Source organism: Apiospora hydei (assembly GCF_038363865.1).
Source record: "Apiospora hydei strain CBS 114990 chromosome Unknown utg000004l_segment0_segment0, whole genome shotgun sequence".
Lineage (NCBI taxonomy): Eukaryota > Fungi > Ascomycota > Sordariomycetes > Amphisphaeriales > Apiosporaceae > Apiospora > Apiospora hydei.
The window spans coordinates 2,734,174-2,756,424 of record NW_027117363.1 but is presented as its reverse complement, the minus strand read 5'-3'; the positions used below and the strand labels follow the sequence as shown (position 1 = coordinate 2,756,424).

The window sequence follows — 22,251 nt, the reverse complement described above, 5'->3', positions numbered from 1 at the left end:
CACTGCGGACAAGCAGCAGCAATTGCAGATAGTGGCTGCTAGGAGGAACAAAGGTCGCAGGTGAGGATCGACTACGGCAGCGACACCACCGTCGAGTACCAGCCCAGGAAGGAACGGATAAGTCAGTTGGCGAGCCATTACGCGCACATGTCAAACTTGACATACTGTACAAGCCGGAGCCATCTACCAATCCAATGTTTACTAACATTGCGCCGAAGCTGTTCATCATATTCAGCAGGGCACCTCCCTCACTCATCTTCTAGAGGCCTCACCTTCCGATGTGAGGTAATATCAACTGCACACAACATCGCCTCTTGTTGCGTCAAGGAAGCCATTGGCCATGTCTTCACTGGCAAGATAAGCTTGCCTTCCTCAAGCATTGCCAACATTGTTGGTTGCTGTTACATTCCGTCCTCTCCGACGAACCACTACAAGCGCCCTCGCCTTGGCCCGGCCAGAATCATCTCTCTTCGGCATCCACTTATTCAGCATTTCATACACCACCACCGAATCATCGTCTTACCACCATCTTACTTGCTTCTTCAGCATCACTCGACAAACAACCAACACCGAGCCTCCCAACTTCCCCACATTCATTCTCCGCCATCCCATCAGCAACCATGCTTTGTCCCGTCAGTATATTCTGCATCCTGCCCTTCTCCTTCTTCTTCGTCGGCTGCACGCATCGCTGTGATGACGACCGCACTACCGCCGTGGCCGACTGTGGCGGCCGTCCCGGCGTCCCGGCGTGCACGGTCAACAATTCCAAATCCGCCAACAACGCCGACCCAAGGCAGACGGGCGATGCCGTGATGGCGGGCGTGGTGGCTGTCGGAGGGACGGTCTTAGCCTTGGTGTGAGATCGGCGGGAACGGGAGAGGGTTAGGAATGAGTAATTGGAGGAGACCTTGGTAACCTACAGTGACAGTACCCGGCGCGGTTGGCAAGGGAGTCGGGAGCTTGGGGTCTGGTCGTCGTCGGTGTTCTTAGTACCACCATCCTATAATGTGTACTCCTTAGGCCCTTTTGGGAGGGTATCAATCCAATGACCCCTTAACTGTCCCCCTGGTTTCGTCGTATTGTTGAACTTGGGTCGGACTTGGTACAACATGGATCAACTCCTTTGACAATCATACCATTGGACTAGCCAACTATCCCACTGCCAGCCATCTCGTCTTTGCTGGTTCCGCATCCAACTGACACCTAAATCAGATTGCATAATTGGGCTTGTGGGGGTTTGGTTTAACTACCAGCACTGCATACTCGTTCCACCCTGAGAATGACCCAAAGTTTGGAAGATACTTTTCAAGATTTATTGATTTATTGTTGTGTTATATCCCAGGATGGGCCATAAACTATTCCGACAGCAACCACAAACTTTGACACAGCACCATCCGCTTCCGTCTCTAAGCACGGCCCAGGATGTTGTCCTCGTAGATGGCCATCGGCTTGCCCGTATTGGCATTCTCAATCTGGATGAACACACAGTATTAGTCTGTTTTTTCTTTTTTTCTTTTTGGATCGGCTCTGTCTGCAGATACACGGGATGGCATGAAAGGGCCAAACCGGAACATCATACTTCGTAACGAGGATTCTCCTTGCTCGCGTCGACGTTCAGGCCGGCCTGTTGTCCGGGCTCGGTCAGGACGCTCAGGATCTTGCCCGTGCTCTCGAGCGTGTTGGAGTCGGCGCCTGGGTAGAGTGCGGGAAAGTGTCAGTCTCGTTATACAGTATCAACCAACGCAAAGGGTTGAGTGAAGGGATTTGTACGGACCTCCGACGGGCTTGTATCGAACGGTTTGTCCTCTTCTGTATTGGGTCATGTTGAGGATTGGGTTGGTAGAGCGATTAGGATTAGAATGATCAATAGTAAAGTATTGAAATAATGCGGCGGTATTGTCTTTGAAAGAAATTCATTGCTATCAGACCAGAATCCGCGAGTATCGAACCTTTCCCCGGCAAGCCCATGTATATATATATACACACACATGCGGTCATCTCCAAGTCTTCGAACGGGAATTCTCCTCTGTATTTTAAACTCCAGCCCACGTCATGTTTTGGGCGGCACCAGTTACAATGTCGACCTCATCATCACCAACCCCAAAGTCAACGTAGATACTGGAGAGGAGTTTCATGCCGACCCAACGTCAAAGTTAGGAACTAGTGGTCGTTGCCTGGAGCTATGATGTAACGGAGTGTTTAAAAGGGGGGCCCGTTTGTGGTATCCGAGTCTTCCGTAGCCCCGCGTCCGGAGCCGGCAACGCCTAGACCCCAACCTTATTCCGACCATGTCGTCTTTAACACGCCATGGATCTGTCTGTCTGGATCTATTAGTTCAAATCTACTACAGCTAGATCAGGAAGTCAATTGACCCATGCAGGCGGGTGACAAAAAAAAGAACACTGCGAACGCACCTCAACAAAGTGCTCCTCAGATACTGCTATTGTTTCCATTGCCCCTACTGGCCTTATAGGCACCGAAATAAAATAATAAAAAACTATTATCATACTCTCTATCTCTTAAATAATATATAGTAATTTTTTGTTATTTTATAACTCATTGTTCAAGGGAAGCGTGCTACTCGAATCTCGCACTCAGTTTTGCGGTGTTCTTCTTTTGTCACCCACTTGCCATGCATGCCATCTCCACGCCGCGGTGCGTTCCGCTGAGGGCCTAGCTGCGGGGATTTTGGTAGAGTTGAGTCCGCCTGTCACTATTATTAGGCAGCGGCCGGGGAATGAGTAAACAAGACGCCGGGTGTTTGCATCAAATATGGCCGTTTGTTGGCTGCCTAAACTCTACACTTCTAGAACAGCTTCGGGCTTCCATGGTGGCTCCTCTGCGTTATTTTGAACTCGGATACCTTCAAGGAATCTCAACTACATCTTCCGTTTCACGAAATGCGAGCGGCTACAAAGTATAGGTGGTAAGACCCATTTACAAATATCCTATGAACAAGAATATAGTCTTGGCAGAATCTGTACTAAACGACCAATACAAATGGGTAAAAGAATTTAATTCATTCCTCGCAGTTGGCTGGTCGGTTGGGAGTAATGATCTCAGGTCAGGGGTAGGAGAAAGGGGACACCTCGAGAAAAAGGAAGCTGTACTTGGGGTAATCCGCGACGTCCCAGAATCTGCAATATGTTTATTTGTTCAGCCCGCGGGACTTATCTGGGTTTACTGTGATCTTCCAGGCCTGCGTACTTGGTGTGGTTCTTGTGTAGTTACCGGAATCAGACACAAGATATTATCATATTATCACAACGTCTTCCACGTAGCAGCATGAACCAACACGCGCTTTTCCAGCCCTTCTACACCCCCCTCCCGTATCCTCCCACTCTCCTCCACCACCTCCTGCCCATCCCCATCCCCACCACACGCCACCTCCACCGTCCACATCCTCCACCGATCCGGCAAATCCGGCCTCGAGACCGCGACCGAAACCACGACCTCCTCCCCCGCGATCCAGTGCCGGTGCCTTGCCGTCCCCTCCCCGTGCCGGACCAGCGGCGGCCCCTCGTTCAGGACCTCGTACCGCAGCAGCCGGTCCACGGCGCGCCCGCCGCTGAGCCCCCGCAGCGTCGCGGAGACGGCCTCCCAGTGCGGCGAGCGCGCGTCCAGCAGCGCGTACTTGAGCGCGTTCTGCCGCTTGTTGCGCCGGCCCTCGACGCCCGCCATGTACGAGGACCACGCCAGCACGAGCCGGCCCGTCGTGTGGCCGTCGGCCAGCGTCGCGACGAGCTCGACGAGCCCTTCCTGCTGCGACGCGAAGTCGAGCAGCGCCGCGCTCTCGTGCCGGTCCCAGAAGTGGCGCGGGTACGTGGCCTGTCCGAGGCGGATCACAGGGCGGCCGCCGCCCCCTTTTCTGTTGTCGTCGTTATTTCCGATGGTTCGACGGGAGGGGCGGCCGCGAACCGCACCATGTGCTTGCGCTGCTTCGCGACCTTGTCCCGGTCGCTCGGCGACAGGTCCGACGCGACGTAGACGTTCTCGGGCGGCAGCCAGTGCGTGACGCCGCCGCTCGAGGCCAGACCATAAAAAGACGCGGTCCGCGTGGGCGCGCACGTACCCGTCCATCGTCTTGGCCAGCTGCACGTACATGTTGCCCTTGCCCGGCTGGGCCTCGTCGGGCTGCAGGCGGCCGAGGCGGAGGAAGATTCCCAGCGCGGGCGCGTGCAGCAGCTCCGTCCCGTCGATGCGGATGCCCTTGTTGGTCACGCTCAGCTCGCCGCGGTGCAGCTCGCCAGGCTGCTTGCCGAGCGTCTTGGCACTGAGGAACTCGCGCGGGTGGCGGGCGAGGATGCCGCGGTACTCTGGCTCGCCGTCGCCGTCGCCGTCCACCGCCCCGGCCCCGTTCTTCTTCCCCGTGGCGACAGGGGAGCGTCGGCCGTCCATGCAAACAGCGTAAGATCGCCATTAGACCGACGACAAATCTCCTCCTGCAGCCTCAGGAACGCCTTACCCCTTCTCCATACAGAAGCGGCATATTGATATCAAAGATCCCCATCAAACTGTACGCCGCGTCCTCCGCTCGCGTCGTCAGCCTCTCTGCCGCCCACGACATGCGGCGGGCCACGTGGGCCGAGGAGAGCGGCTTGCGGTGCAGCAGGATCTTCTTCTCGATGCCCGTCCGCTCGGCGATCTGGGATTGCAGCGACAGCTTGGTGCCGTGGAGGTTGAAGTCGCGGTCGAGGAAGATCAGCTTGCCCGGGGCGATGAGCTCCTGCAGCGTCCAGCCGCGCGTCCACCATCGGCACTGGAAGATGTCGTCGACGAGGCCCGGCGCACTCGGAGCGGCCCTCGCGTCACCCTCGCCGCCCTCTTTGTCTGCTGCTGCTACACCACCAACATCGCCATCAGCATCTGCATCAGGGTCCCCATTCTGAGACCCCTTATTGCCATTGTGGTAGTCTCGCGGGGCCAAATCCCCCAAATACGCAAAACAGACAGCCGAGTCAGCGTACCACCGATACATGGAGTTAATAGCCTCCGACAGCTCCGCACTGCTCGTCTTGTCGATGCAGCAGGTATCGACCCAAGCGTAGCGCAGGCGGCGGCCGCCGTAGCCCCGCGTCAGCGCGCAGAAGCGCTCGATCTTGCGCCACCCCTTCTTGACGCGTACCGTGGCCGCGACGTCACCATCGTGGCGGTCGCGGAACTCCTGGAACGTGACCTCGCCGTCCTCCCAGGTGTGTGACAGGATGGCGTACTCGGTCGCCTCGTGGTCCAGGACGTGCTCCAGCTCAAGGGTGTCGACGTTGATGAGCCACATGTCGTCGCCCGCCTGCTCGTTTCATGGCGTTGCTACACGTAGATGGGTATGCACGTATAGAAAGCTCCTTGCTTGCCTAATACATGTGAGACGTATGTGGTGCAGGTGTCTGGCCAATAAAGTTGCTTGTTTTGCTCTCTTTTCTTGGTACGGGTACCTGAGCGGCTTGCTAAGACAAGACAAGAAGAGGGCTTGACAAGGTCGGTCGGAAGTGGAGATTTCGATGTTCTTTGCGGCGTTTCTAGACGGGCCAATCAGCACTGGTGAAATGTTTGTTTATGTGGCTCTGATGCAGGGATAATGTTAGATGCGGACGATCACACTAGTCCTTCGCGAAGGTGCCAAATATAGGAGGACTATATTCAGCTGAGTCATATATCACATTTCACCAGATCATGTATGCACCAAGAGGGTCTCGGGAGAACCCGGTGATAATGAATATCAAAGCATCGTAGATTAAATCTATATAACGTGCCATGTATGAGTACACTGAACGAGTGAAATGTACAAGGTAGAGTCTATATGCTGGACCAAAGCAAGTATAAGGAAAAGACAAAGGTACAACGAATGATGTAAATGCAATGCGGTTTATACAAACTCTTCTAAATCCAATCAAGCCCCGCACTTCGGGTCCCGGTACTCCTGGGGGATCGGAGGCAGCGCATCGACGCCCTCCTGGAGCACCATGCTCATGCCGCCGTGGAGGTGGGACTGGATGTGGCAGTGGACCTGCCAGACGCCCGGGTTGTCGTTGGGCCGCCGCACCACGAGCCAGGTGTCCCCCTGTTGGGACGCCAGCGAGGACCAGGTGTCGCGCAGCGGCGGGTTGACGAGGTTGAAGCTGCCCGGCAGCGCGGCGGCGGCCTGGGCCGTCGAGGTCCAGTTGAAGGCGCCCTGGCCCTGGCCGATGACGTAGAAGTGCCGGCCGTGGAAGTGCACCGGGTGCGCCGGCGCCGACCGCGGCTGCAGCATGATGAAGTCGACCCACTTCTGCGAGGCCGGGATGGTCGCCGTGTAGTTATTGCGCACGTTCGGCTGGGGGTTGAGGAGCAGCGGCAGCGCGTCGTCCAGGTACTCGGGCCGGGGCGTAGTGTTGAGGGCCCAGTGGTTGGTGGCGCCGGCCTGCCTCATCACGACTTTGTAGGTGCCGTCCACGGCCTGGGGGATGGGGGCCGCCTGGAACGGCTTGCCTTGGGCGGGCAAGAAAGCCACGACGTCCGAAGTGGTGTTGGCGCCGCGCTCGTTGATGTAGGCGACCGAAGGGTCTGGCGACTGTTGCTCGGCCTCGACCTGGAAGTCGATGACGGACGACCCGAACAGGATCTGCGGCTCCGCGGTGGAGCTCACGCGGAGGGTGTACTTCTTGGGCTTCTCGAGCTTGGCGATGACGGTGTAGCGCTGGCCGGATACCATGGGGATCGAGTGGGCGGTCTTGGGCTCAATGTAGTTGCCGTCGGCCGCAATGATGGTCAGCGGGATCTCGTCCAGGGAAACCTGCGCTTGGATCATGCTGAAGGTGGCAATCAGGTCCAGCATGATCCACTTCTCCTTGTCGCAGTTCTTGCTCTTGACGACCTTGACGACATCCAGCGGCGCATTGGTGGCCTTGCATCCGTTGAAGATTTCCCTCGGGATGACGCTCGGGTCGGGCGTGAGGTCGCCCGGCTCAGCAAGCGTGGCAAGCACGTTGGGAGGCAGACAGCTGTCGTGTCATTAGTATTCCTCTCTCTCTCTCTCTCTTCTGATCTACAGCTTGGGAGGTTGGAACGTTTATATTTACATACCTCTTGTCACTGAGGGCGGACCCATTGACCCTCGAGAGCAGAGTCTGCTGAGGTCTGGTGATGAGAGGCGCCTGTTGCTCAGAGGTAAGACAGTCGACTTTGCCCTTGCCATTGACCAGGATAGAATCGAAGCAGAGAAGGTCGATGTGGGACTTCTCCGCGATGTCCCAAACTTGACTCGAGGGGGTGTGTCTCCAGTCGGACAATAGCAGGGGATAGCGATGCTTCTCTGCCGACTTGATGGCGTCGAGTGCGACAAGGTCCTGGGTGACCAAGCTGTAAGGGTTCGGCGTGTCTGGCTTGGGGTGAATGATAATAGGTCCAAAGAGTCCATCGTCGATTTGGAGATCGGTGTGAGAGTGATACCAGTATGACCCGTGTTGTGTGGCCTTCCACTTGTACAGGAAATCACAGCCCGGTTGGATATGGTTTTGGACAAGACCCGGGGTTCCGTCGGACCAGGGGGTGCCCATCATCTCGATGCCTGGTCATCAGTTAGCCAGCCTCTCTCAGCTAATACTGAATTGTTTGCAGTAATACTGACCATGATAGTGAATTGTGGTGTTGAAGGGAGACTTGTTCTTGACATGGACCTCGACAGAATCACCCTCGGTCAGCTCGAGTACGGGCCCCGGAAACTGTCCGTTGATCTTGAAGAGATCGCGTTCGACTCCGTCTGGGGCGCCTTTCTCCCAGGTGATGGTGAGTTCGTATTTCTTGGGTTTGGGTAGATCGTTTGGTGAAGGTAGTGTTAGGGCGGAAGCGAGTGACAGGAGGGCATTAGACCAGAGCCATGCCTGGGTTAACGAAAGGACGACCATTGTTTATGGTACAATGCTGCACACTAAAGAAAAATGATTAGAGGAAATAAAACAAGAGAAATGTAGCGACGGACGATGAGAAGATGCTGGCTGAACAACAACATGAGGATGGACGGCGCTCTGGCAGGATATATATGCATCTTGCGCCGATTCGACTTCTGGAAGCTCTGGCAGGGGCCTAGACCGCATTCTCTCCTGGTTGGCTGCGCACAAACAAGCCCAACACGTTAGTGACAGAAGCTACGGTACAGTAATTTCGCACCGGCTCTCGAATCCTGATGGCCTTGTCTCAAGCAGCGTTCTGTAAGATTTGTGCTTGCTTTCGACAGGGGACTGACTTCTTCCTCCATCTTGTCACCACAGAGGCACAGCTAAAGGGGCATCCTAATTGGCTGTGTCTGCAGCCAAAGGTTTGCCTTTTCCAGAATTCGGCCAGGAACAAGCGGACTAGGGCCCCGTAGCACAAGCCCAATGCCTGTGCCCTGCATGGTGCTAGAAGCAAACTAAGGTATGCTTTTTTCTTTTCCGTTTTGCCAGAAAGAGACCAGGGTCCGATAGACTGGATCAGCCGCAATTTCGATGCCAAGATGATCAGATGGTGGTGATGGTCCAGGTTTATTTTAGCCCCCAGCCGGAGTGCCAATGACCGGCCACATGGTCGCCTGTCAGTTAAACCTAATACCCACGACGCAACGACTTGTGTGTGCCCAGGTGTGTTCGTGTGTGCTCCTGCGCTGGTAAGCGGTATCAGCCTTACGGCGGAGATTAGCCCTCAGCTTTGACTTGACCGTCGAGATTGATCTTTCAGCATATCTGGTAGTACGATGCGAGCGAAAAGGGGTTCTTGGTTTCTTTGGCAAACATATCGACTTCGAAAAACAGGCACCAACACAGGGCCGATGCCCGCAACGCGGCCGCTTGCATAACGAATCGATCGATGATAGGTGGACTGCTTTTGGTCCGATGAGTGAGCGCGGGCTGACCTGCACGCAATATCAAAAACAAGCAAAACGGCGTTGCTTTGCGCGCAGTGCCTTAGCCGAGGAAAAAGAAACAAGAACAAAACACAGGCAGAACTTCGTCGGATGACGGATCCTAGGAAACCCTCCCAAACCCTCTTGTTGTCCCTCTGCTAGCGTAGGACATGGTTCGAGGCCCCCAAAAAGCCATTGTGCGCCTCGCAATAGGTATCGACGCTACGACAGCGCCACAGCTCCCAAAGCACGATCTCGGCTTTTTGCGGACCTTGGCTTCCAACGTCCCTTTTGCAAGACACGCGATCCGTAATTCGAGAAGTCGGAGGCGCTGGGCGCATGAACCGGGGAGTGGGGGTGAGTGAGATAAAAGCCCCAAAGAGCCAGAGGAAAAAGCAAAGTGGCCGTCTGCAGGGGGCGATGAGTGTTTGACCCAAAGCGCGGGTCATCCATCACTATCCTTCCTTTTACCTAAGCTACCAAGTACAGCAATAGTCAGATGCCAGCTCACCGTTGCCGGCGTACGGTTGTCCCAACGAGATCTCGGTGCTTGGCGCGCTGGAGCAAGACCTTTTTTCCCCTTCGATGGAAGCGTTGAAATACAAAGCATTACCTGTTTGTATCTTGGCAGCGCTTGGCGAATCAAGCGCTCACCTCGGAAAGTATGGCTCGTGGGTTTTTATATTAGCGATATGCCTGTGTGATTTCTTATTTCGCAGGCCTAATCCTGCATCCCCCCGCCTCGTTTTCTTTCGGCCCAGAGCAATGAAGCACGCGTGCCCTGAAGAGAATCGCGTCGTCATGAGTAATTAATCCCCTTGCTTCTGTCATACAGCGGGAGAAGAAAAAAGAACAAGCATTGTAGCTGAGACATATCTTGCCACGTCCCTCGATATGGCTCCGTTTATTCTCCTAACTTCCATCCTTTCTTTTCTCCTTTTGGCGTTTCGGTTTCATCTATATATCGATAACGCATATACAATGTCCATTCTTCCTAACTGTCACCGTCGTCATAATCATCATTGTCCCCAGCTCCCAGAACAAAAAAAAAATTGTTTGTTGTTGCTGGTGATCTGTTTCAGGGGGCGATCACCCCCTAAGCTGCTCGTGGCGTTTCGATAGCGAAATATACTACCAGTACAGATCTTGGCCTTGGCCTGACTAGGCAGACTTCTGAGCAAAATCAAGTGAATCTGTGCATGCAACCATGCTTATATTTGTTATTGGTGCCAATCCACCTGGAAGCCGTGATAACCGGTGGAGGTAGCCTTCGGGTGCCTAACCCCTGATATTTACTATTTTGAACGTCTCTCCACTCCAACATGCAAAGATTCAAAAGCTTTGAGAATCGAAGTAGTTCTATCTCACTTTGATTACTATTCTCTATATTGCATATCGAAAGCTGAATCTGTACCGCCAGTGTGTCCTAACTTGCCATGCAGCCGAAGTCCTCTCACAGAGGCCAGCACCAACGGGAGCTCGTGTGCGTATACCCCAGATAACTAAAGGTAAGACAGAATACAGTCAGAAAATCGGACCACAACACAGTCTACCTCCATCCATTCACAAGCCCACTGTTCCATACCATGACCGCAGGTGCATCGTCTATCTAATATATGCCCGTCGTTGGAAATGAAGCCACTATGGAATCGAAGGGAAAGGATAAGTAAGCTGAAATAACCCATACTCATGACATCAAAACATTTGTCTAGTCAACGCCATCTTTCGTTCGGAAATCAGTCGTGGTCAACCTTGTCGGCTGCAGCGTTGATCTTCTCGGAGATAGCGATGATCTGCTCACGAAGCAAAAACTGGTCAGACAAATCGAACACGTGGTGAAGCTCGAAGAACGGGACACGCCCGATCCCTTAACTCAAGGGGGAAAGGGGGAGGGAGAACTTACGTTGTCATCCTCGAACAGCGAGAAATGGCTCCCTCCACATCCACCACCTCCCGCAAAAAAGTCCCCATGCTCCTTACTGTACGCCTCCCAGCCGAGCATGCGGTGGCCGCGCTGGTAATCCACAAACGACGAGGCCGGGTCGGCGTAGCTCTCGCGCGCGCGCAGCAGGACCGTGGGCGGAACGGCGTCGCGCTCCCATTTGGGCTTCTCCCACGACTGCAGCATGATGCGCGCGTTGAGCATGTTGAGCCCGACCTTGTCGAGCAGCTTCATGCCCTCGAGCTCCTCGCGCGGCCGCCGCACGACCTCCTCCGGCAGCTGCTTCTCCGCGAGTGCCGCCACCTCCGACGCCGGCCGCGGGCACTGGCTGTCCACCCACACCATGCCCACGACGTTGAAGCGCGGGCGCCGGTCCGCGCTGCCGTCGCCCGTCGGCTGCGTCGCGATCTGGTGCGCCATTTCGAGGGCGAGCATGCCGCCCAGGGACCAGCCTGTGGGCGCGAAACACATCATGCACATGTTAGCGTGTGCAATGAGGCATGCAAAAGGGAAAAGAAGGAAAAGGAACCCAACTCACCACCAAGAACGACATCGCCGCCCTCGGGCAGCGCCTCGGACAGCAACCCGATGTAATGAGCCGCCATCTCAGGCAGCCCGCCGTGCCACCATCCGCCATCATCGAAGTGGGCGTTGGCAATACCGTACAGCGCGCGGTTGGCCGGCGGGTCGAGTAGGTGGTAGCTGAAGGTGGTGCCGCCGCCGTCGTGCATCAGGACGAGCGGCGCGCGCGGTCGCACGTACGACGTGGGCTCCGGCGCCTCGGAGATGAGGGCCGGGTTCTCGATCCCCTCCATCGACATCTTGTTCTGTCTTGTCTTGTCTTGGCGTTCTTTGCCTTGGCTTTCCTAACTTCTTCCTCGCCTTTGATTGCCCTCTTTTGTTCTTGGCCGTCACTCTTTATAGCGGAATATTTCCCCTCTCTCTCTTAAACAGCCTCCGAAGATTACCCTCTCCTTTTCTCGCTGCTGTGCTGTGTGTCGAATGATTGATGGTAGCGCAAGTGGATGCACGTGTCAATCCAGGAGACAGACCGGCAGGTGCAGGTGCAGCCAAAATCGCAGCAAAGCCGTTACCGCCACAGAGAGGGGCCGCTCACAAACCACGCCCACTTTTCTTCGGCTCTTCCCTTGGTGAGACTCAAGAGCGAGAGGTTGAGCATGAGGAAGAGTTGCTAATTGACCTGCGTATCATGGAGGAGAATGTCTTCTTCTTTTCCCCCTGGTGACGGACGTCAGAATGAATTGCAAAGGTTGCGGTACCGGAGAGACCGAACTCTACAAAGAGCAAGTCTGGGCTATTTATGGCCACCTGGCTGACGGCCGGAGCCGCCTCGGTGTACAAGCCAATTGGTTCTGACTGTACCCGAGATCTTACGCCTTTTCGCATTCGCAGCTTCGGGGGAATGCAGCTGTGATCCTACAATGATCCTACAGCCAAATAATAAATGCGGCTTATATTTGTGCATATAACTGGGGATCGTACGCGATCGAGAATGCCACGTGGATCGGCCGGCAACTTGTGAACATGTCGCAAGCATCATACAAAGCATCACGGGCGATTTAAGAAGAAAAAAAGACTTTTAAGTAAGGATTTTACAGTATTGTATTATTTTGAGTTTAAGCATGTCTGCTGGTGCTGGTATCTATCCTACAGCGACACGATCCCAAGAAATCAGAGGTGTTTCCGACCCAACTCCATGCGATATCATCTATTCATGCAGCAATCAAACAAGCCGCCGATAATAATCTATCGGCAGGTGTATCCACCGTCAATAACGATGTCGGCACCCGTGGTGTAGGTACTGGCGTCACTGGCGAGGTAGACGTAGGCGCCCTTGAGCTCCTTGGCGTCACCGTTGCGACCCATGGGGATCATGGACATCCAGAGGTTCTGGGTGTCCTTGTCGACGAAGTCGGACAGACCGGTGTCGATGTAGCCGGGCGAGATGCTGTTGACGCGGGCAAAGTCGCGCCACTCGTTGGCCAGCGAGCGGGCCATGTGGATGCAGCCGGCCTTGGCCACGTTGTAGGAGGTCTGCTCCTGGGGGAAGTTGGCAATGTGGCCGGACATGGAGGCGGTGATGATGAAAGAGCCGGTGCCCTGCTTCTTGAAGACGGGGCCGACGGCCTTGGCGCAGTAGGCGGTGCCGTTCAGGTCGACCTGGATGACGTGGTCCCAGTCCTCCTTGGAGCCGTCAATGACGCCCGAGTTGGCGGTGGCACCGGCGTTGGCGATGAAGGCATCGATGCGGCCGCCGAAGTCGTTCTGGACGTCCTTGACGAGCTGCTCGCAGCTGGCGAAGTCGCTGACGTTGCACTTGTAGGCCTTGACCTTGACGCCGTAGTCCTTGGTGAGCTCCTCGACGTTCTTGTCGGCGCCCTCCTTGCGGGAGGCGTAGGTGATGGCGATATCAGCGCCCATCTCGGCGCAGCCGCGGGCGGCCTCGATACCCATGCCACGGGGGCCGGAGGCACCGGTGACGACGACGACCTTGCCCTTCAGGCTGAAGAGGTCCATCAGACGGTTGGCGGTGGGGATGTTCTGAGGCATGATGGCGGTTGTTGTATTGGATATGACGTAAGTAGATGTAGGGGTATATGGTGAGATGTGATGAGAGTGATTGGAATGAAGAATATAGAATCGACCTAGACACGGCGAGAAGAGGCAGCTTTATGTCGAGCCGTTTGCCTACACAGAGGCCTGGATCTAAGCCCCATCTTCACCAAGGCAGTTGGCAATGGCTTGATGAACCTTGGATTGTGGAGTACAGAGATTTGAGCTCTTTGCGAGTGACATCATGGATGCATGGTTATGACAAAGGATCAGTGATGAGATGGTTCTAGGTTGAGATGACACTGGCAACGCGGGGCAAGTGCATCTGCTCTGATGGAGCAATGGCCAGTCATTCTAGTCATTGGAGGGGCCTGCTAGGCTCGGGATGCTGTGGTCCTGCACCTGCAGTCCTGGAGGCAAGTGAGGGTCCCAGACTCCCAGTCCAGATGGGATGCGCCCACACGGATGGATTTGGTAGGTAACACGAAGCACCAGAGGTTGGTTCGCGGTGGTGCGCGACTCGGTGGGATGGCAGGATGGCTGGATGGTGAGGGTTTCGTAGTCGACTACCTACGTATGCGACACTTTGCCTGCGGTGCCCCGCCATTGGAGACTTGGAGACTTGGACGACCTGGACTTGGACTGGGTTGTACCACGTCTGGACGGCCAGCAAGGTTGCATGTGCTTTGGTGGGGTTGCAGTCAATCATGAACTATTGCTGTCCTGTCCTGCCTGTCCTGCCTGTCCTGCGCTGCAGTCAACTCAATTGATGGAAATGCAGCAGCTGTGCAGCAGGCAAATGCACTGCAAACTTGAAATACTGCCCGGCCAGTAAACTCAACCCCGCGCTTCCGCGCCTGCCTGCATGTCTAGCAATCCTGTCCTGTCCTGTCATGCCATGCCATGCGCATCTTATCAGTCCAATTTGAGTCTTTCCAATCCCGGACAGGAAGAAGGAATATACCGGTTCTCGTTCCATGCTGCATGCTTTGCATTGGCCAGTAGGTTTTGATAGCTTCCCGACAACAGGTACACACATGCATACAGTACAGATGCATCGCCAACAACATCAGCAGTCAGCAGCAGCACCTGAAATCAGTTGATACCCGCAACAATTGGGGGCTCGAGGGGCGGGCGCATTGCAGTTTGAAGGTGTGGGTTCCCTTCCGCCGACTATTGGCAGTCAGTCAATGAAGTCGCCAGTCCGGAAAGACTCCAAACCAAAACCCGCCAGGAACGAGTCCGCAGTGACGTCGACGGGCCCCGCTGCGAAGTGCGACCACCTTGTACGAGCCACGATTCAGCTTCAACTTGCTCGGAAAAAGCGGTTGCCTTTCACCTGCCCGGACTGCCGTTGCCCGGTTGATTTTCTTGCCCTGCCACCAGTTTCCCGTCTTGTCCAATCGGCGCTTTTTTGTGCTTGCTGCAAGCTCCTCCCCCAAGTACATAGCCCGAGAAGCCCACTGCCGCCGCCGTCGCACCGCTAGAAGGCGAGAAGGTCCTTCATCACCGATTCGATGGCTAGTCCGCCCGTCAGCCCTCTTTTTCTTGTTCAAGTGTCGCCTCCATCAGAGATTTTAGCCATGCTAAGCACAACGAACAGTCGTAGCGGCCGATGCGCCCAAGCAAGCGGCCGATCTGCAGCCGCAGAATCGGAGGTGCTGTTTGCGGTATCGTGCCAGTAACGTGTACCACCAGGATCTTTGCCTTAGACCGTGGAGCCGGGCCGATATCCTGCTGGTTATCGGCCGATGCATCAATGCGAACCCACCACCCCCGGGCGGATCGGCGATTCGCCTCTGGAAAGAAGTGCCCTGTTCGTGCCTGTTGCCATCACCGACACCTCCCTTACATCACCTCCTGTGTCCCCCGTACTTGACTCCGGCCTGGAGAAGATGCCAGAAGTTTCTTCTCCCATACGTCTCCACCAAAAGGGTTACCGTCCTCGAACTGAGCCACCGCCAGGTCAGCATCACCCTTTCAGGCGGATGCAGTCCAATTTCAAATGACTTAACTCTGAACTTCTGCTACATCGAGGTGCCTCGTCTCGGTTTAGTTCATTACCAACAGCGATTTGTCTAGTGAAATGAAACCTGCGTAACGAGCAAGTTGCTCCCAGAAAGATCATGGACTGAAGAATGCAAACCGTGGCTGGGCAGTGGAGTATTGATGCCTCGTCCCTGTCCCCTCTCCTCCCCCTTTTGCATTCGTATAGTCCCGGACTTTCAACCAACGTCTCCTATCGTTATGCCCATTACCCGATTTCCAGTATTGGCAGTTGCTTGGCTACTTGTATATGACGAGCTCGACGTAATTCTCAGCTACTCACAGTCAAGAAGCTCATTGATACATTATCATTACCCCGAGATCCATGTTTGCATTGTGGTCATACCAAAAGAGCTATACAGATCCAAGGCAGAAGTTGGAGAGAGGACCGATATACGTTTGTGCCCGTGGCTGGAGAATGATTCAGTAGAAACAGTGACCCCCATAGACTAAAAGGGGACTTTCACACATGCCATAATAGGAGTTACCAAACTGGCCGCAATGCATCCCTGCAATGAACATGCGGGTATATGTACAACCAGAGCCTGGACAAGCTGAACCCAGGCGCTAGCACCGGTTCCTTGGCTGCAAAGTGTTACATATTTGTGTGCTGGTTGAGTTCAAACTTCGAATACAGGTCTCGTTCAGGTGCTGCAACTAGGGGAAAAGCGTGTTCCCAGATGTCCCCAGAAGTCTGGGAGCTTTGTACAAGATGGGCCAGAGGCAGGGTATAAGAGTACGTTAAACATCACACAATTATGACTCGGTAACCAATTACTATACGTACAGTTTTGAGAGGTTCTATAGGGTACCTCAAGTCCTGTTTATAGCCATGTTGACGTATTGACAGAATATAACTTCACACCAGGGTACTCATGAGGTTTCAACGACAGTTTTCCTGACCATCAATGATATCTGAGCTGATATAAGAGCCAGTTTTGCACTCGAAAGGGTCAAAATGGTCACAATGGCACAATCCCGGTAATACTGCCTTGATGCTAAAAGTACAGAAACTAAATGGGCTTCATGCCGTTCAGTGGCTCTACACACATAGAAATCACACAGTACATGGTAACACAATACAAAACGTTTGTGAGAACCCAGTGGTCTGCCATCGTATACCATAGGATAGACAAACGGCAGATCCGTTAGCGAGATGTTGGAATAGTACCCAAGCAAGGCTAATCAGTGTGCTTGCTTGTAACAATAGGCCATAACGCATCAGGGCGGTTATGTGTTGTACAACAAAGAGTAACAACAGCATCCCCATCACAAATCTTGTCCGGTCTTGTATCACAATGTAAGCCCAATCACGGCCAATACGGGATGATTTTGGTAGGTTGCTAAAGTGAATACAACCCCAATGCAAACAATAAGTGTATGCGTAATGACTAACCGAACCGAACAACAGCAATTCCTCGTCGATATAGTGGTAGATGCCTTGTTTTGGGGATTCAGAAAAACAATAATAACTCGTGTCTATCATTTTCCAGAACCTCTCACAACCACACATCACAACACCGTCTGTCGCATGTCAACACCATCTCCCACTGAAAACTCGTTGTCAGTTGTCTTTGCCCAACTCTCTCGTAATACCCCAAAGGAGCCTCTCTTCCGTCTGATCTCGACTCAGCAACCATGGCAGATCAAGGAGCCACAGTCCCAACTTCTACGGCGACTGATGACCACTTCCCCGCCGAGCAGGAGAAGAACAACGCCAAGGAAGGAAATATCAACACCGGGGAAGACAAGAACACCACCGCCCTCGCCACCGCCCTCACCGTACACCCCTCCCTCACCCCCTACCACCAAACCACCCCCGCCGCGTATAAGCTCCAGCTCCAGCCCAACATCGCCCACCTCGTCGTCGGCGCCGTCGTCATCGCTCGCTGCCTCCCCTTATCCTCCCCTCCCCCTCTCCTTCATCAGTACCATCAACCACCAAAGACAGTGACACCCCCACCACCGCTCTGAAACCCCGCGTCCTCCTCCTCCAGCGCGCCCTAACCGACACCTACCCCGGCATCTGGGAGCTCCCCGGCGGCTCCTGCGACGACACCGCCGACCCCACCCCCGCTCGCCGCCCTGACGCGCGAGCTGCACGAGGAGACGGGCCTCGCCGCGCGCGCGGCGCGCGCGGGCTCGTCCATATCCAGCGGGTCGGCCGGAACGGGCGTCTGACCATCGTGACCTTCCTCATGGACGTCGAGCCTCCCCGCCCTCATCAGCAGCAGCAGCATCAGCAGGAGGAAGGAAACGCGAATCCGCGCCCACAGCCGCTGTCGTCGTGGAACAGCCTCGTCAAGCTGGACCCGGCGGAGCACCGCGACTTCGTCTGGGCCACGGAGCACGAGGTCCGCCAGGATCTGGCGCACGGGGGCCGGAGGCTGGAGTGGCGGCCTAAAGGGAAGGAGGTCGTGCTCAAGGGGTTCCGTATGGCAGCAGAAGCCGCGGAGCAGTAAAACAGCCACGCATACGAAAACCAGACAGAAGAGCGGGCTACAGAATGAAGCAGCAGCAAACGAAACGCCCGCTGGCGCAGAATAGCTGCCAACAAATAATAGCTGGCGTGGCTGATGAAGGAAGGATTCACGGGCAGTCACCGGCCATTAGTTGCGGACAGCCAGTTCGTGTCCCCAAGGCATAGGTTACATGGATCAACGTATTCAAGTCTCCGCCAATCAACAGCGCATTACCAAAATCGTGTGAAAGCCAAATCGAAAATGTCCCATTGCGGATATACCGAAAAACTAAAATACAAGAAAAAGGTGTGTTGTCGCACGCAAAAGTGGAACTCCACTAAAGCGTACGGCAATAGTGGTATATGACTCAATACGACATGTGTATATATTTGCGTGTTGTGAGCGTGTACCATGTTATTGCTAAGTACTGTCCCTCTCCCCTTCGTCCTTTTCCATGCACCATCTCCCTTCTTCCTCGCACAAAAGCCTTGCAGGCAGGAAGCCCAAACGTCAGTATAGATACATGTCATGCCCCCTGATTCTTCCCTTTTCATACCTACTCCAGTCCCCCCCCCATATGTTCCAGCCTCTATCAGAAACCCCCGAATGGGCTTGCTTATTCCACGCGCTGCGTATATAGACACCCGCCTCTCATTACTCCCCTTGGAACAAAAGCTGTGTGAATCAACAAAAGTAGGACGGAACAAGGATCTCGATAAAGGTGAAATTAGATGGGCGATATATGCTTGGAAAGTTTTGAAGATCACGTGGGGACGACCCCGAAAGGTAGATCGTACGTGTGTTTTTAAGATAGATAGTGGTGGTAGATGGAAAATGTACAAGATTGCAAGCGCCCAAGTCGATTGGGTGGATTGCTCGGTGAATCTTGTAACAAGTCGGGGAGGGTTGACGGTAAACCAATGATTCCCTTCCTCCAAGAATGTCCGTGAAATGACTTGTTTGGCGTTTAGAAGTTTTCCTTGCCCCAGACGAACGAGAAGCTACATGGTTGGTTAGTAATTGCGCTTAATTATGACGCCGTTGATGGATTCTTGATGTAAACTTACCCAGGTTCACTGTACTTGTTACAGAAGATATGCAGGGTACTACCCAAACCCTTGGGACCACAGAAGAACACACCAGCCTCGGCGGGGGTGTGCAGCTTCCTGATACCACGGAAGATCATATCCCAGTTGGGGCGACCGAAGTTGGTGGGACTGCGGAGACCGGTAATGGTATCCTTGTCGGCGTTGGCATCGTTGATCATGATGTTGGTCGCGTCGTCGGCCTTGATCTTGGCGGTCAGGTAGGTGTGGATTTCGATGCGGCCGTCCACGTCTTGGGCCTCGATAGCGAGCAGCAGGGAACGGAACCACTCGAAAGAACCGAAATCTCTGCAGATCCAGAAGAAGTAGACCTTGGAAAGACGCGTCTTCTTCTGCGGGTAGTTCATGCGGTACCAGATGGACTTGAGAATGGAAGCGAAGGGCGTAACACCGATACCAGCACCGCAAAGAACGGCAATCTCGTACTTGAACACATCTTCGGAGGCGGAACCGAAAGGACCATCGACGTAGACACGGGGAAGAACTCGTCGGAGAGCGGGATCGACCTCGGGACTATCGCCGTTGACACCGACAACCTTGGAAGAGTCTCCCTTCTTGTCCCACTCGCAGCCCAGGGCGGCAGAGACCTGCCTGGTGAAGTCACCAACCACACGCATGTGAATGGAGATGTAGTCCTCCTCGGGCGCGCTGGTCAGAGTGAAGGGATGGTACTGCCACAGGGACACCTCGGGGCAGCAGAAAAAGATGTACTGACCAGCCCGGGTCTTGGTGTTCTCCTTCTTGATCTGAATCTCGCAGACGTTGCTGGGATGCTGGATAACCTTGGAGACGTAAGTCTTGTCACGTCCTCGGAGCTCACGAGCGATACGTTCGGCGAGGTAAACGTATCCTCCGTACATCCAGTACTGCCAGAAGACACCAATGGCCGAAGCTCCGACCGAGGTACAGAAGGGTGCCGAGTCGGGCTGAATCATGCAGAAGGCACCGTGGATGGCCCAGAAGAAGAAGAAGACGATGAAGAAGTGGTGAGTGTACCAGAATCGCTCGTAGTTGGCTCGGCGGGGGTCTCGTAAGAGGTCATGACCATACCCGTCAAGGCGATGAGCATGACGTATCCAGTCCAACCAGGACCCGACACGAAGTTGGCCAGCAGCCAGCCATAGATACCCAGGTTGTTCTTGGCTGCGATCTGGGCGAAGTTGTTCCAATGAGCAATCGTGTGCATCCAAGAGAAGAAGAAGATGGACCAGGCCGTGGTGATATGGAACGTGATGTTCTTATCGAACTGGATGATACCGTTCAGAGGCGTCTGTCGGGCGAGCGAGATGAACGTGCGGCAAACGGGGAACAGAATCATAGCCACATCGATATGAAGCACCAGAGCCGAGGCTCGAGCAATCATGAAAGTCGGCCCAAAAGTGTCGCGGGCGATTTGCGAACTGTCCTTGAGTGCGTAATGGACGAAACCAAAGGCGAACACCATGGCGTGCAGAGCCATGAAGACAAAAACGAAACTAGTCACCAGCGTGTCAGCCTCGTATTTTCCCCCAGGGAAAACTCACCGTTCCGAGAGACATACAATCGTCGATAACCTTCGTTAACCATCCATCTGTCGAATCTTTCCCGAGACGTCAACTCCTTCTGCTTCTCCTGTGTCATCTCACCCGACAGCAGCATGCGCGTTAACGGCGTCCATCTCGATCGCTCTGTGGGCTTCTCCCTGTAGTCCATATAATCACCGCCGTAAGACATCTTGGCTGTTGTTTTCCGGGTCGTGTTCCGTGTTGGAAGTTGATCGTGTAAACCGAAAATGTGGTGTCCACCTGCAGCCGGCCAGGTCCCACGCACTCGTCGAGAGAGATTGAATCCTCCTCTTTGATTAGTTCCCTAATTATACTGCCACACAGTATCGGCTTCTTGTTTTCGGGTAGATTGTCGATTAGATTCAGAGCCTGCTGAACTGGCGAATGTCCATGTATCAAAGGAAAGTCGTGGACGAAGAAGCGAAACGGCGTAGTAGACGTATGGGCAGCCCGTTCCTAGCACAACACAACACACATATACAACAAACCGAGTCGTAAAGAATGGAATCGGGACTGAGCCTGCAATCGCGAGGAAGCAAAGAGAGCTAGGGTCGGTCAGTCAACAAACACGCTACCAGAGATCAAATAAGAAAAAATGGCAAAAAGGGTATGGGTGTGAGAAGAGAAAGGCAGTAGCAGCAGCTGTAACGACAACAGAGCAGGAGGGAAGGGCAAAGTTCAGTGCATACGGCGGAAGGGGAGGGAAGGGCAACGCCGGGAAGCGGGAAGGGAAGGGGGCGGTTAGAGGAGGATAAGGGCAAAAGGTGCCAAGCGTTTTCAGAAACATGAGATCGCCTCGTCGACTTTCGTCGGTAGATCATACCTTGTCACTGTGCCTGCACCGGGCGGCTTGCTTTTCGACGGCTAGGGAACCCGAGAGAGAGAATTAAGAAAGAGATGATAATGGCGGAAAGAAGGTTGTGAGCGTTTCGTTCGCGCAGGAGGGATGGAATTCGAGAAGGGCGGGAAGCATGAAAGTAAAAGCCCAGGCAAAGACGCAGACACCCCCGAAAAGACCGAACTGCGAAAAAGAGGGCAAGATAGATCAATTGATACTGTAGCAGTGGCTGCAGGAGGCGGTCCAGGGCCGCGGATGGTACCCTGTCGATAATCCGTAACACGCAGACCCAATATGAGGCTCAAGCGGGATCCAGCAACAGCGGCAATGTAGCCCGATATCGTACCTTCGCGTAGGTGGGATGTGGGTAGGCGAGATGTGTAGCGGAGACGTCAATGGCAGGGCACACAGGAGACGGGAGACAGCAAGAAGACCATGCCATGAGATGAGCGCCTATTCCCTGCTGTCAACCGTTCGTATGCCCGCACGCCCATTTACCTCGCGGTCTGCATTTGCGTCTCCATCCACAACATGTCGGCGTCGCAGCAGACGGGCGATCCACTTCGACTGCAATTGCCATGGTGCTCTGACGATGGCCGTGGGTGCCGCAGCAATGGGCAGATGGCTAGACTGGATGATGGAGTCGCTTTGGAGTTCGATTGGCAGGATGGCAAGAATCTCGAAACAAAATGGTCCGGATCGGGCCTAGCGGGAGTTACAAGGACCCGGTGGGGGCTGAAGAAACTCGTTCCTGACGGTCGGGGGCAGGGGCCTTTGAAGGGACTCCAGGGCCTCAAGGGCTCAAGGGTGCTGCAAAGGCTGCATGGACGGGGGTCTTGACGCTGTCTTATTGCCTCTTCGGCTTTCTTTGCCGGGACTTTGCCT

General features: G+C 54.5%; 8 protein-coding genes across 8 annotated transcripts; 2 read left to right on the top strand and 6 right to left on the bottom strand.

Annotated features, from left to right (window-relative positions):
- Positions 1-620: 620 nt before the first annotated feature.
- Positions 621-860, top strand: PG997_003367 (uncharacterized protein; the record flags this gene model as incomplete). The annotated part of the gene is made up of 1 exon (XM_066807682.1): positions 621-860. The coding sequence occupies one exon, from the start codon at positions 621-623 to the stop codon at positions 858-860; it is 240 nt and encodes a 79-aa protein (XP_066671300.1).
- A 546-nt stretch (positions 861-1,406) lies between these two features.
- PG997_003366 (uncharacterized protein) lies at positions 1,407-1,823 on the bottom strand (the record flags this gene model as incomplete). Its single annotated transcript, XM_066807681.1, has 3 exons — positions 1,407-1,472; positions 1,580-1,692; positions 1,775-1,823. 3 exons carry the CDS (start codon positions 1,821-1,823, stop codon positions 1,407-1,409), a joined length of 228 nt encoding a protein of 75 aa, XP_066671299.1.
- A 1,241-nt stretch (positions 1,824-3,064) lies between these two features.
- On the bottom strand, positions 3,065-5,275 carry PG997_003365 (uncharacterized protein; the record flags this gene model as incomplete). Its single annotated transcript, XM_066807680.1, has 3 exons — positions 3,065-3,137; positions 3,539-4,316; positions 4,459-5,275. 3 exons carry the CDS (start codon positions 5,273-5,275, stop codon positions 3,065-3,067), a joined length of 1,668 nt encoding a protein of 555 aa, XP_066671298.1.
- Positions 5,276-5,887: 612 nt separating this feature from the next.
- Positions 5,888-7,880, bottom strand: PG997_003364 (uncharacterized protein; the record flags this gene model as incomplete). Its single annotated transcript, XM_066807679.1, has 3 exons — positions 5,888-6,977; positions 7,060-7,543; positions 7,604-7,880. The coding sequence occupies 3 exons, from the start codon at positions 7,878-7,880 to the stop codon at positions 5,888-5,890; spliced, it is 1,851 nt and encodes a 616-aa protein (XP_066671297.1).
- Positions 7,881-10,590: 2,710 nt separating this feature from the next.
- PG997_003363 (uncharacterized protein) lies at positions 10,591-11,617 on the bottom strand (the record flags this gene model as incomplete). Its single annotated transcript, XM_066807678.1, has 3 exons — positions 10,591-10,647; positions 10,758-11,248; positions 11,335-11,617. 3 exons carry the CDS (start codon positions 11,615-11,617, stop codon positions 10,591-10,593), a joined length of 831 nt encoding a protein of 276 aa, XP_066671296.1.
- Positions 11,618-12,563: 946 nt separating this feature from the next.
- PG997_003362 (mannitol dehydrogenase) lies at positions 12,564-13,367 on the bottom strand (the record flags this gene model as incomplete). The annotated part of the gene is made up of 1 exon (XM_066807677.1): positions 12,564-13,367. The coding sequence occupies one exon, from the start codon at positions 13,365-13,367 to the stop codon at positions 12,564-12,566; it is 804 nt and encodes a 267-aa protein (XP_066671295.1).
- A 3,687-nt stretch (positions 13,368-17,054) lies between these two features.
- On the top strand, positions 17,055-17,878 carry PG997_003361 (NUDIX domain protein; the record flags this gene model as incomplete). The annotated part of the gene is made up of 2 exons (XM_066807676.1): positions 17,055-17,242; positions 17,368-17,878. 2 exons carry the CDS (start codon positions 17,055-17,057, stop codon positions 17,876-17,878), a joined length of 699 nt encoding a protein of 232 aa, XP_066671294.1.
- Positions 17,879-18,845: 967 nt separating this feature from the next.
- Positions 18,846-20,697, bottom strand: PG997_003360 (NADPH oxidase 2- variant; the record flags this gene model as incomplete). Its single annotated transcript, XM_066807675.1, has 4 exons — positions 18,846-18,879; positions 18,946-20,011; positions 20,035-20,459; positions 20,525-20,697. 4 exons carry the CDS (start codon positions 20,695-20,697, stop codon positions 18,846-18,848), a joined length of 1,698 nt encoding a protein of 565 aa, XP_066671293.1.
- Positions 20,698-22,251: the final 1,554 nt, after the last annotated feature.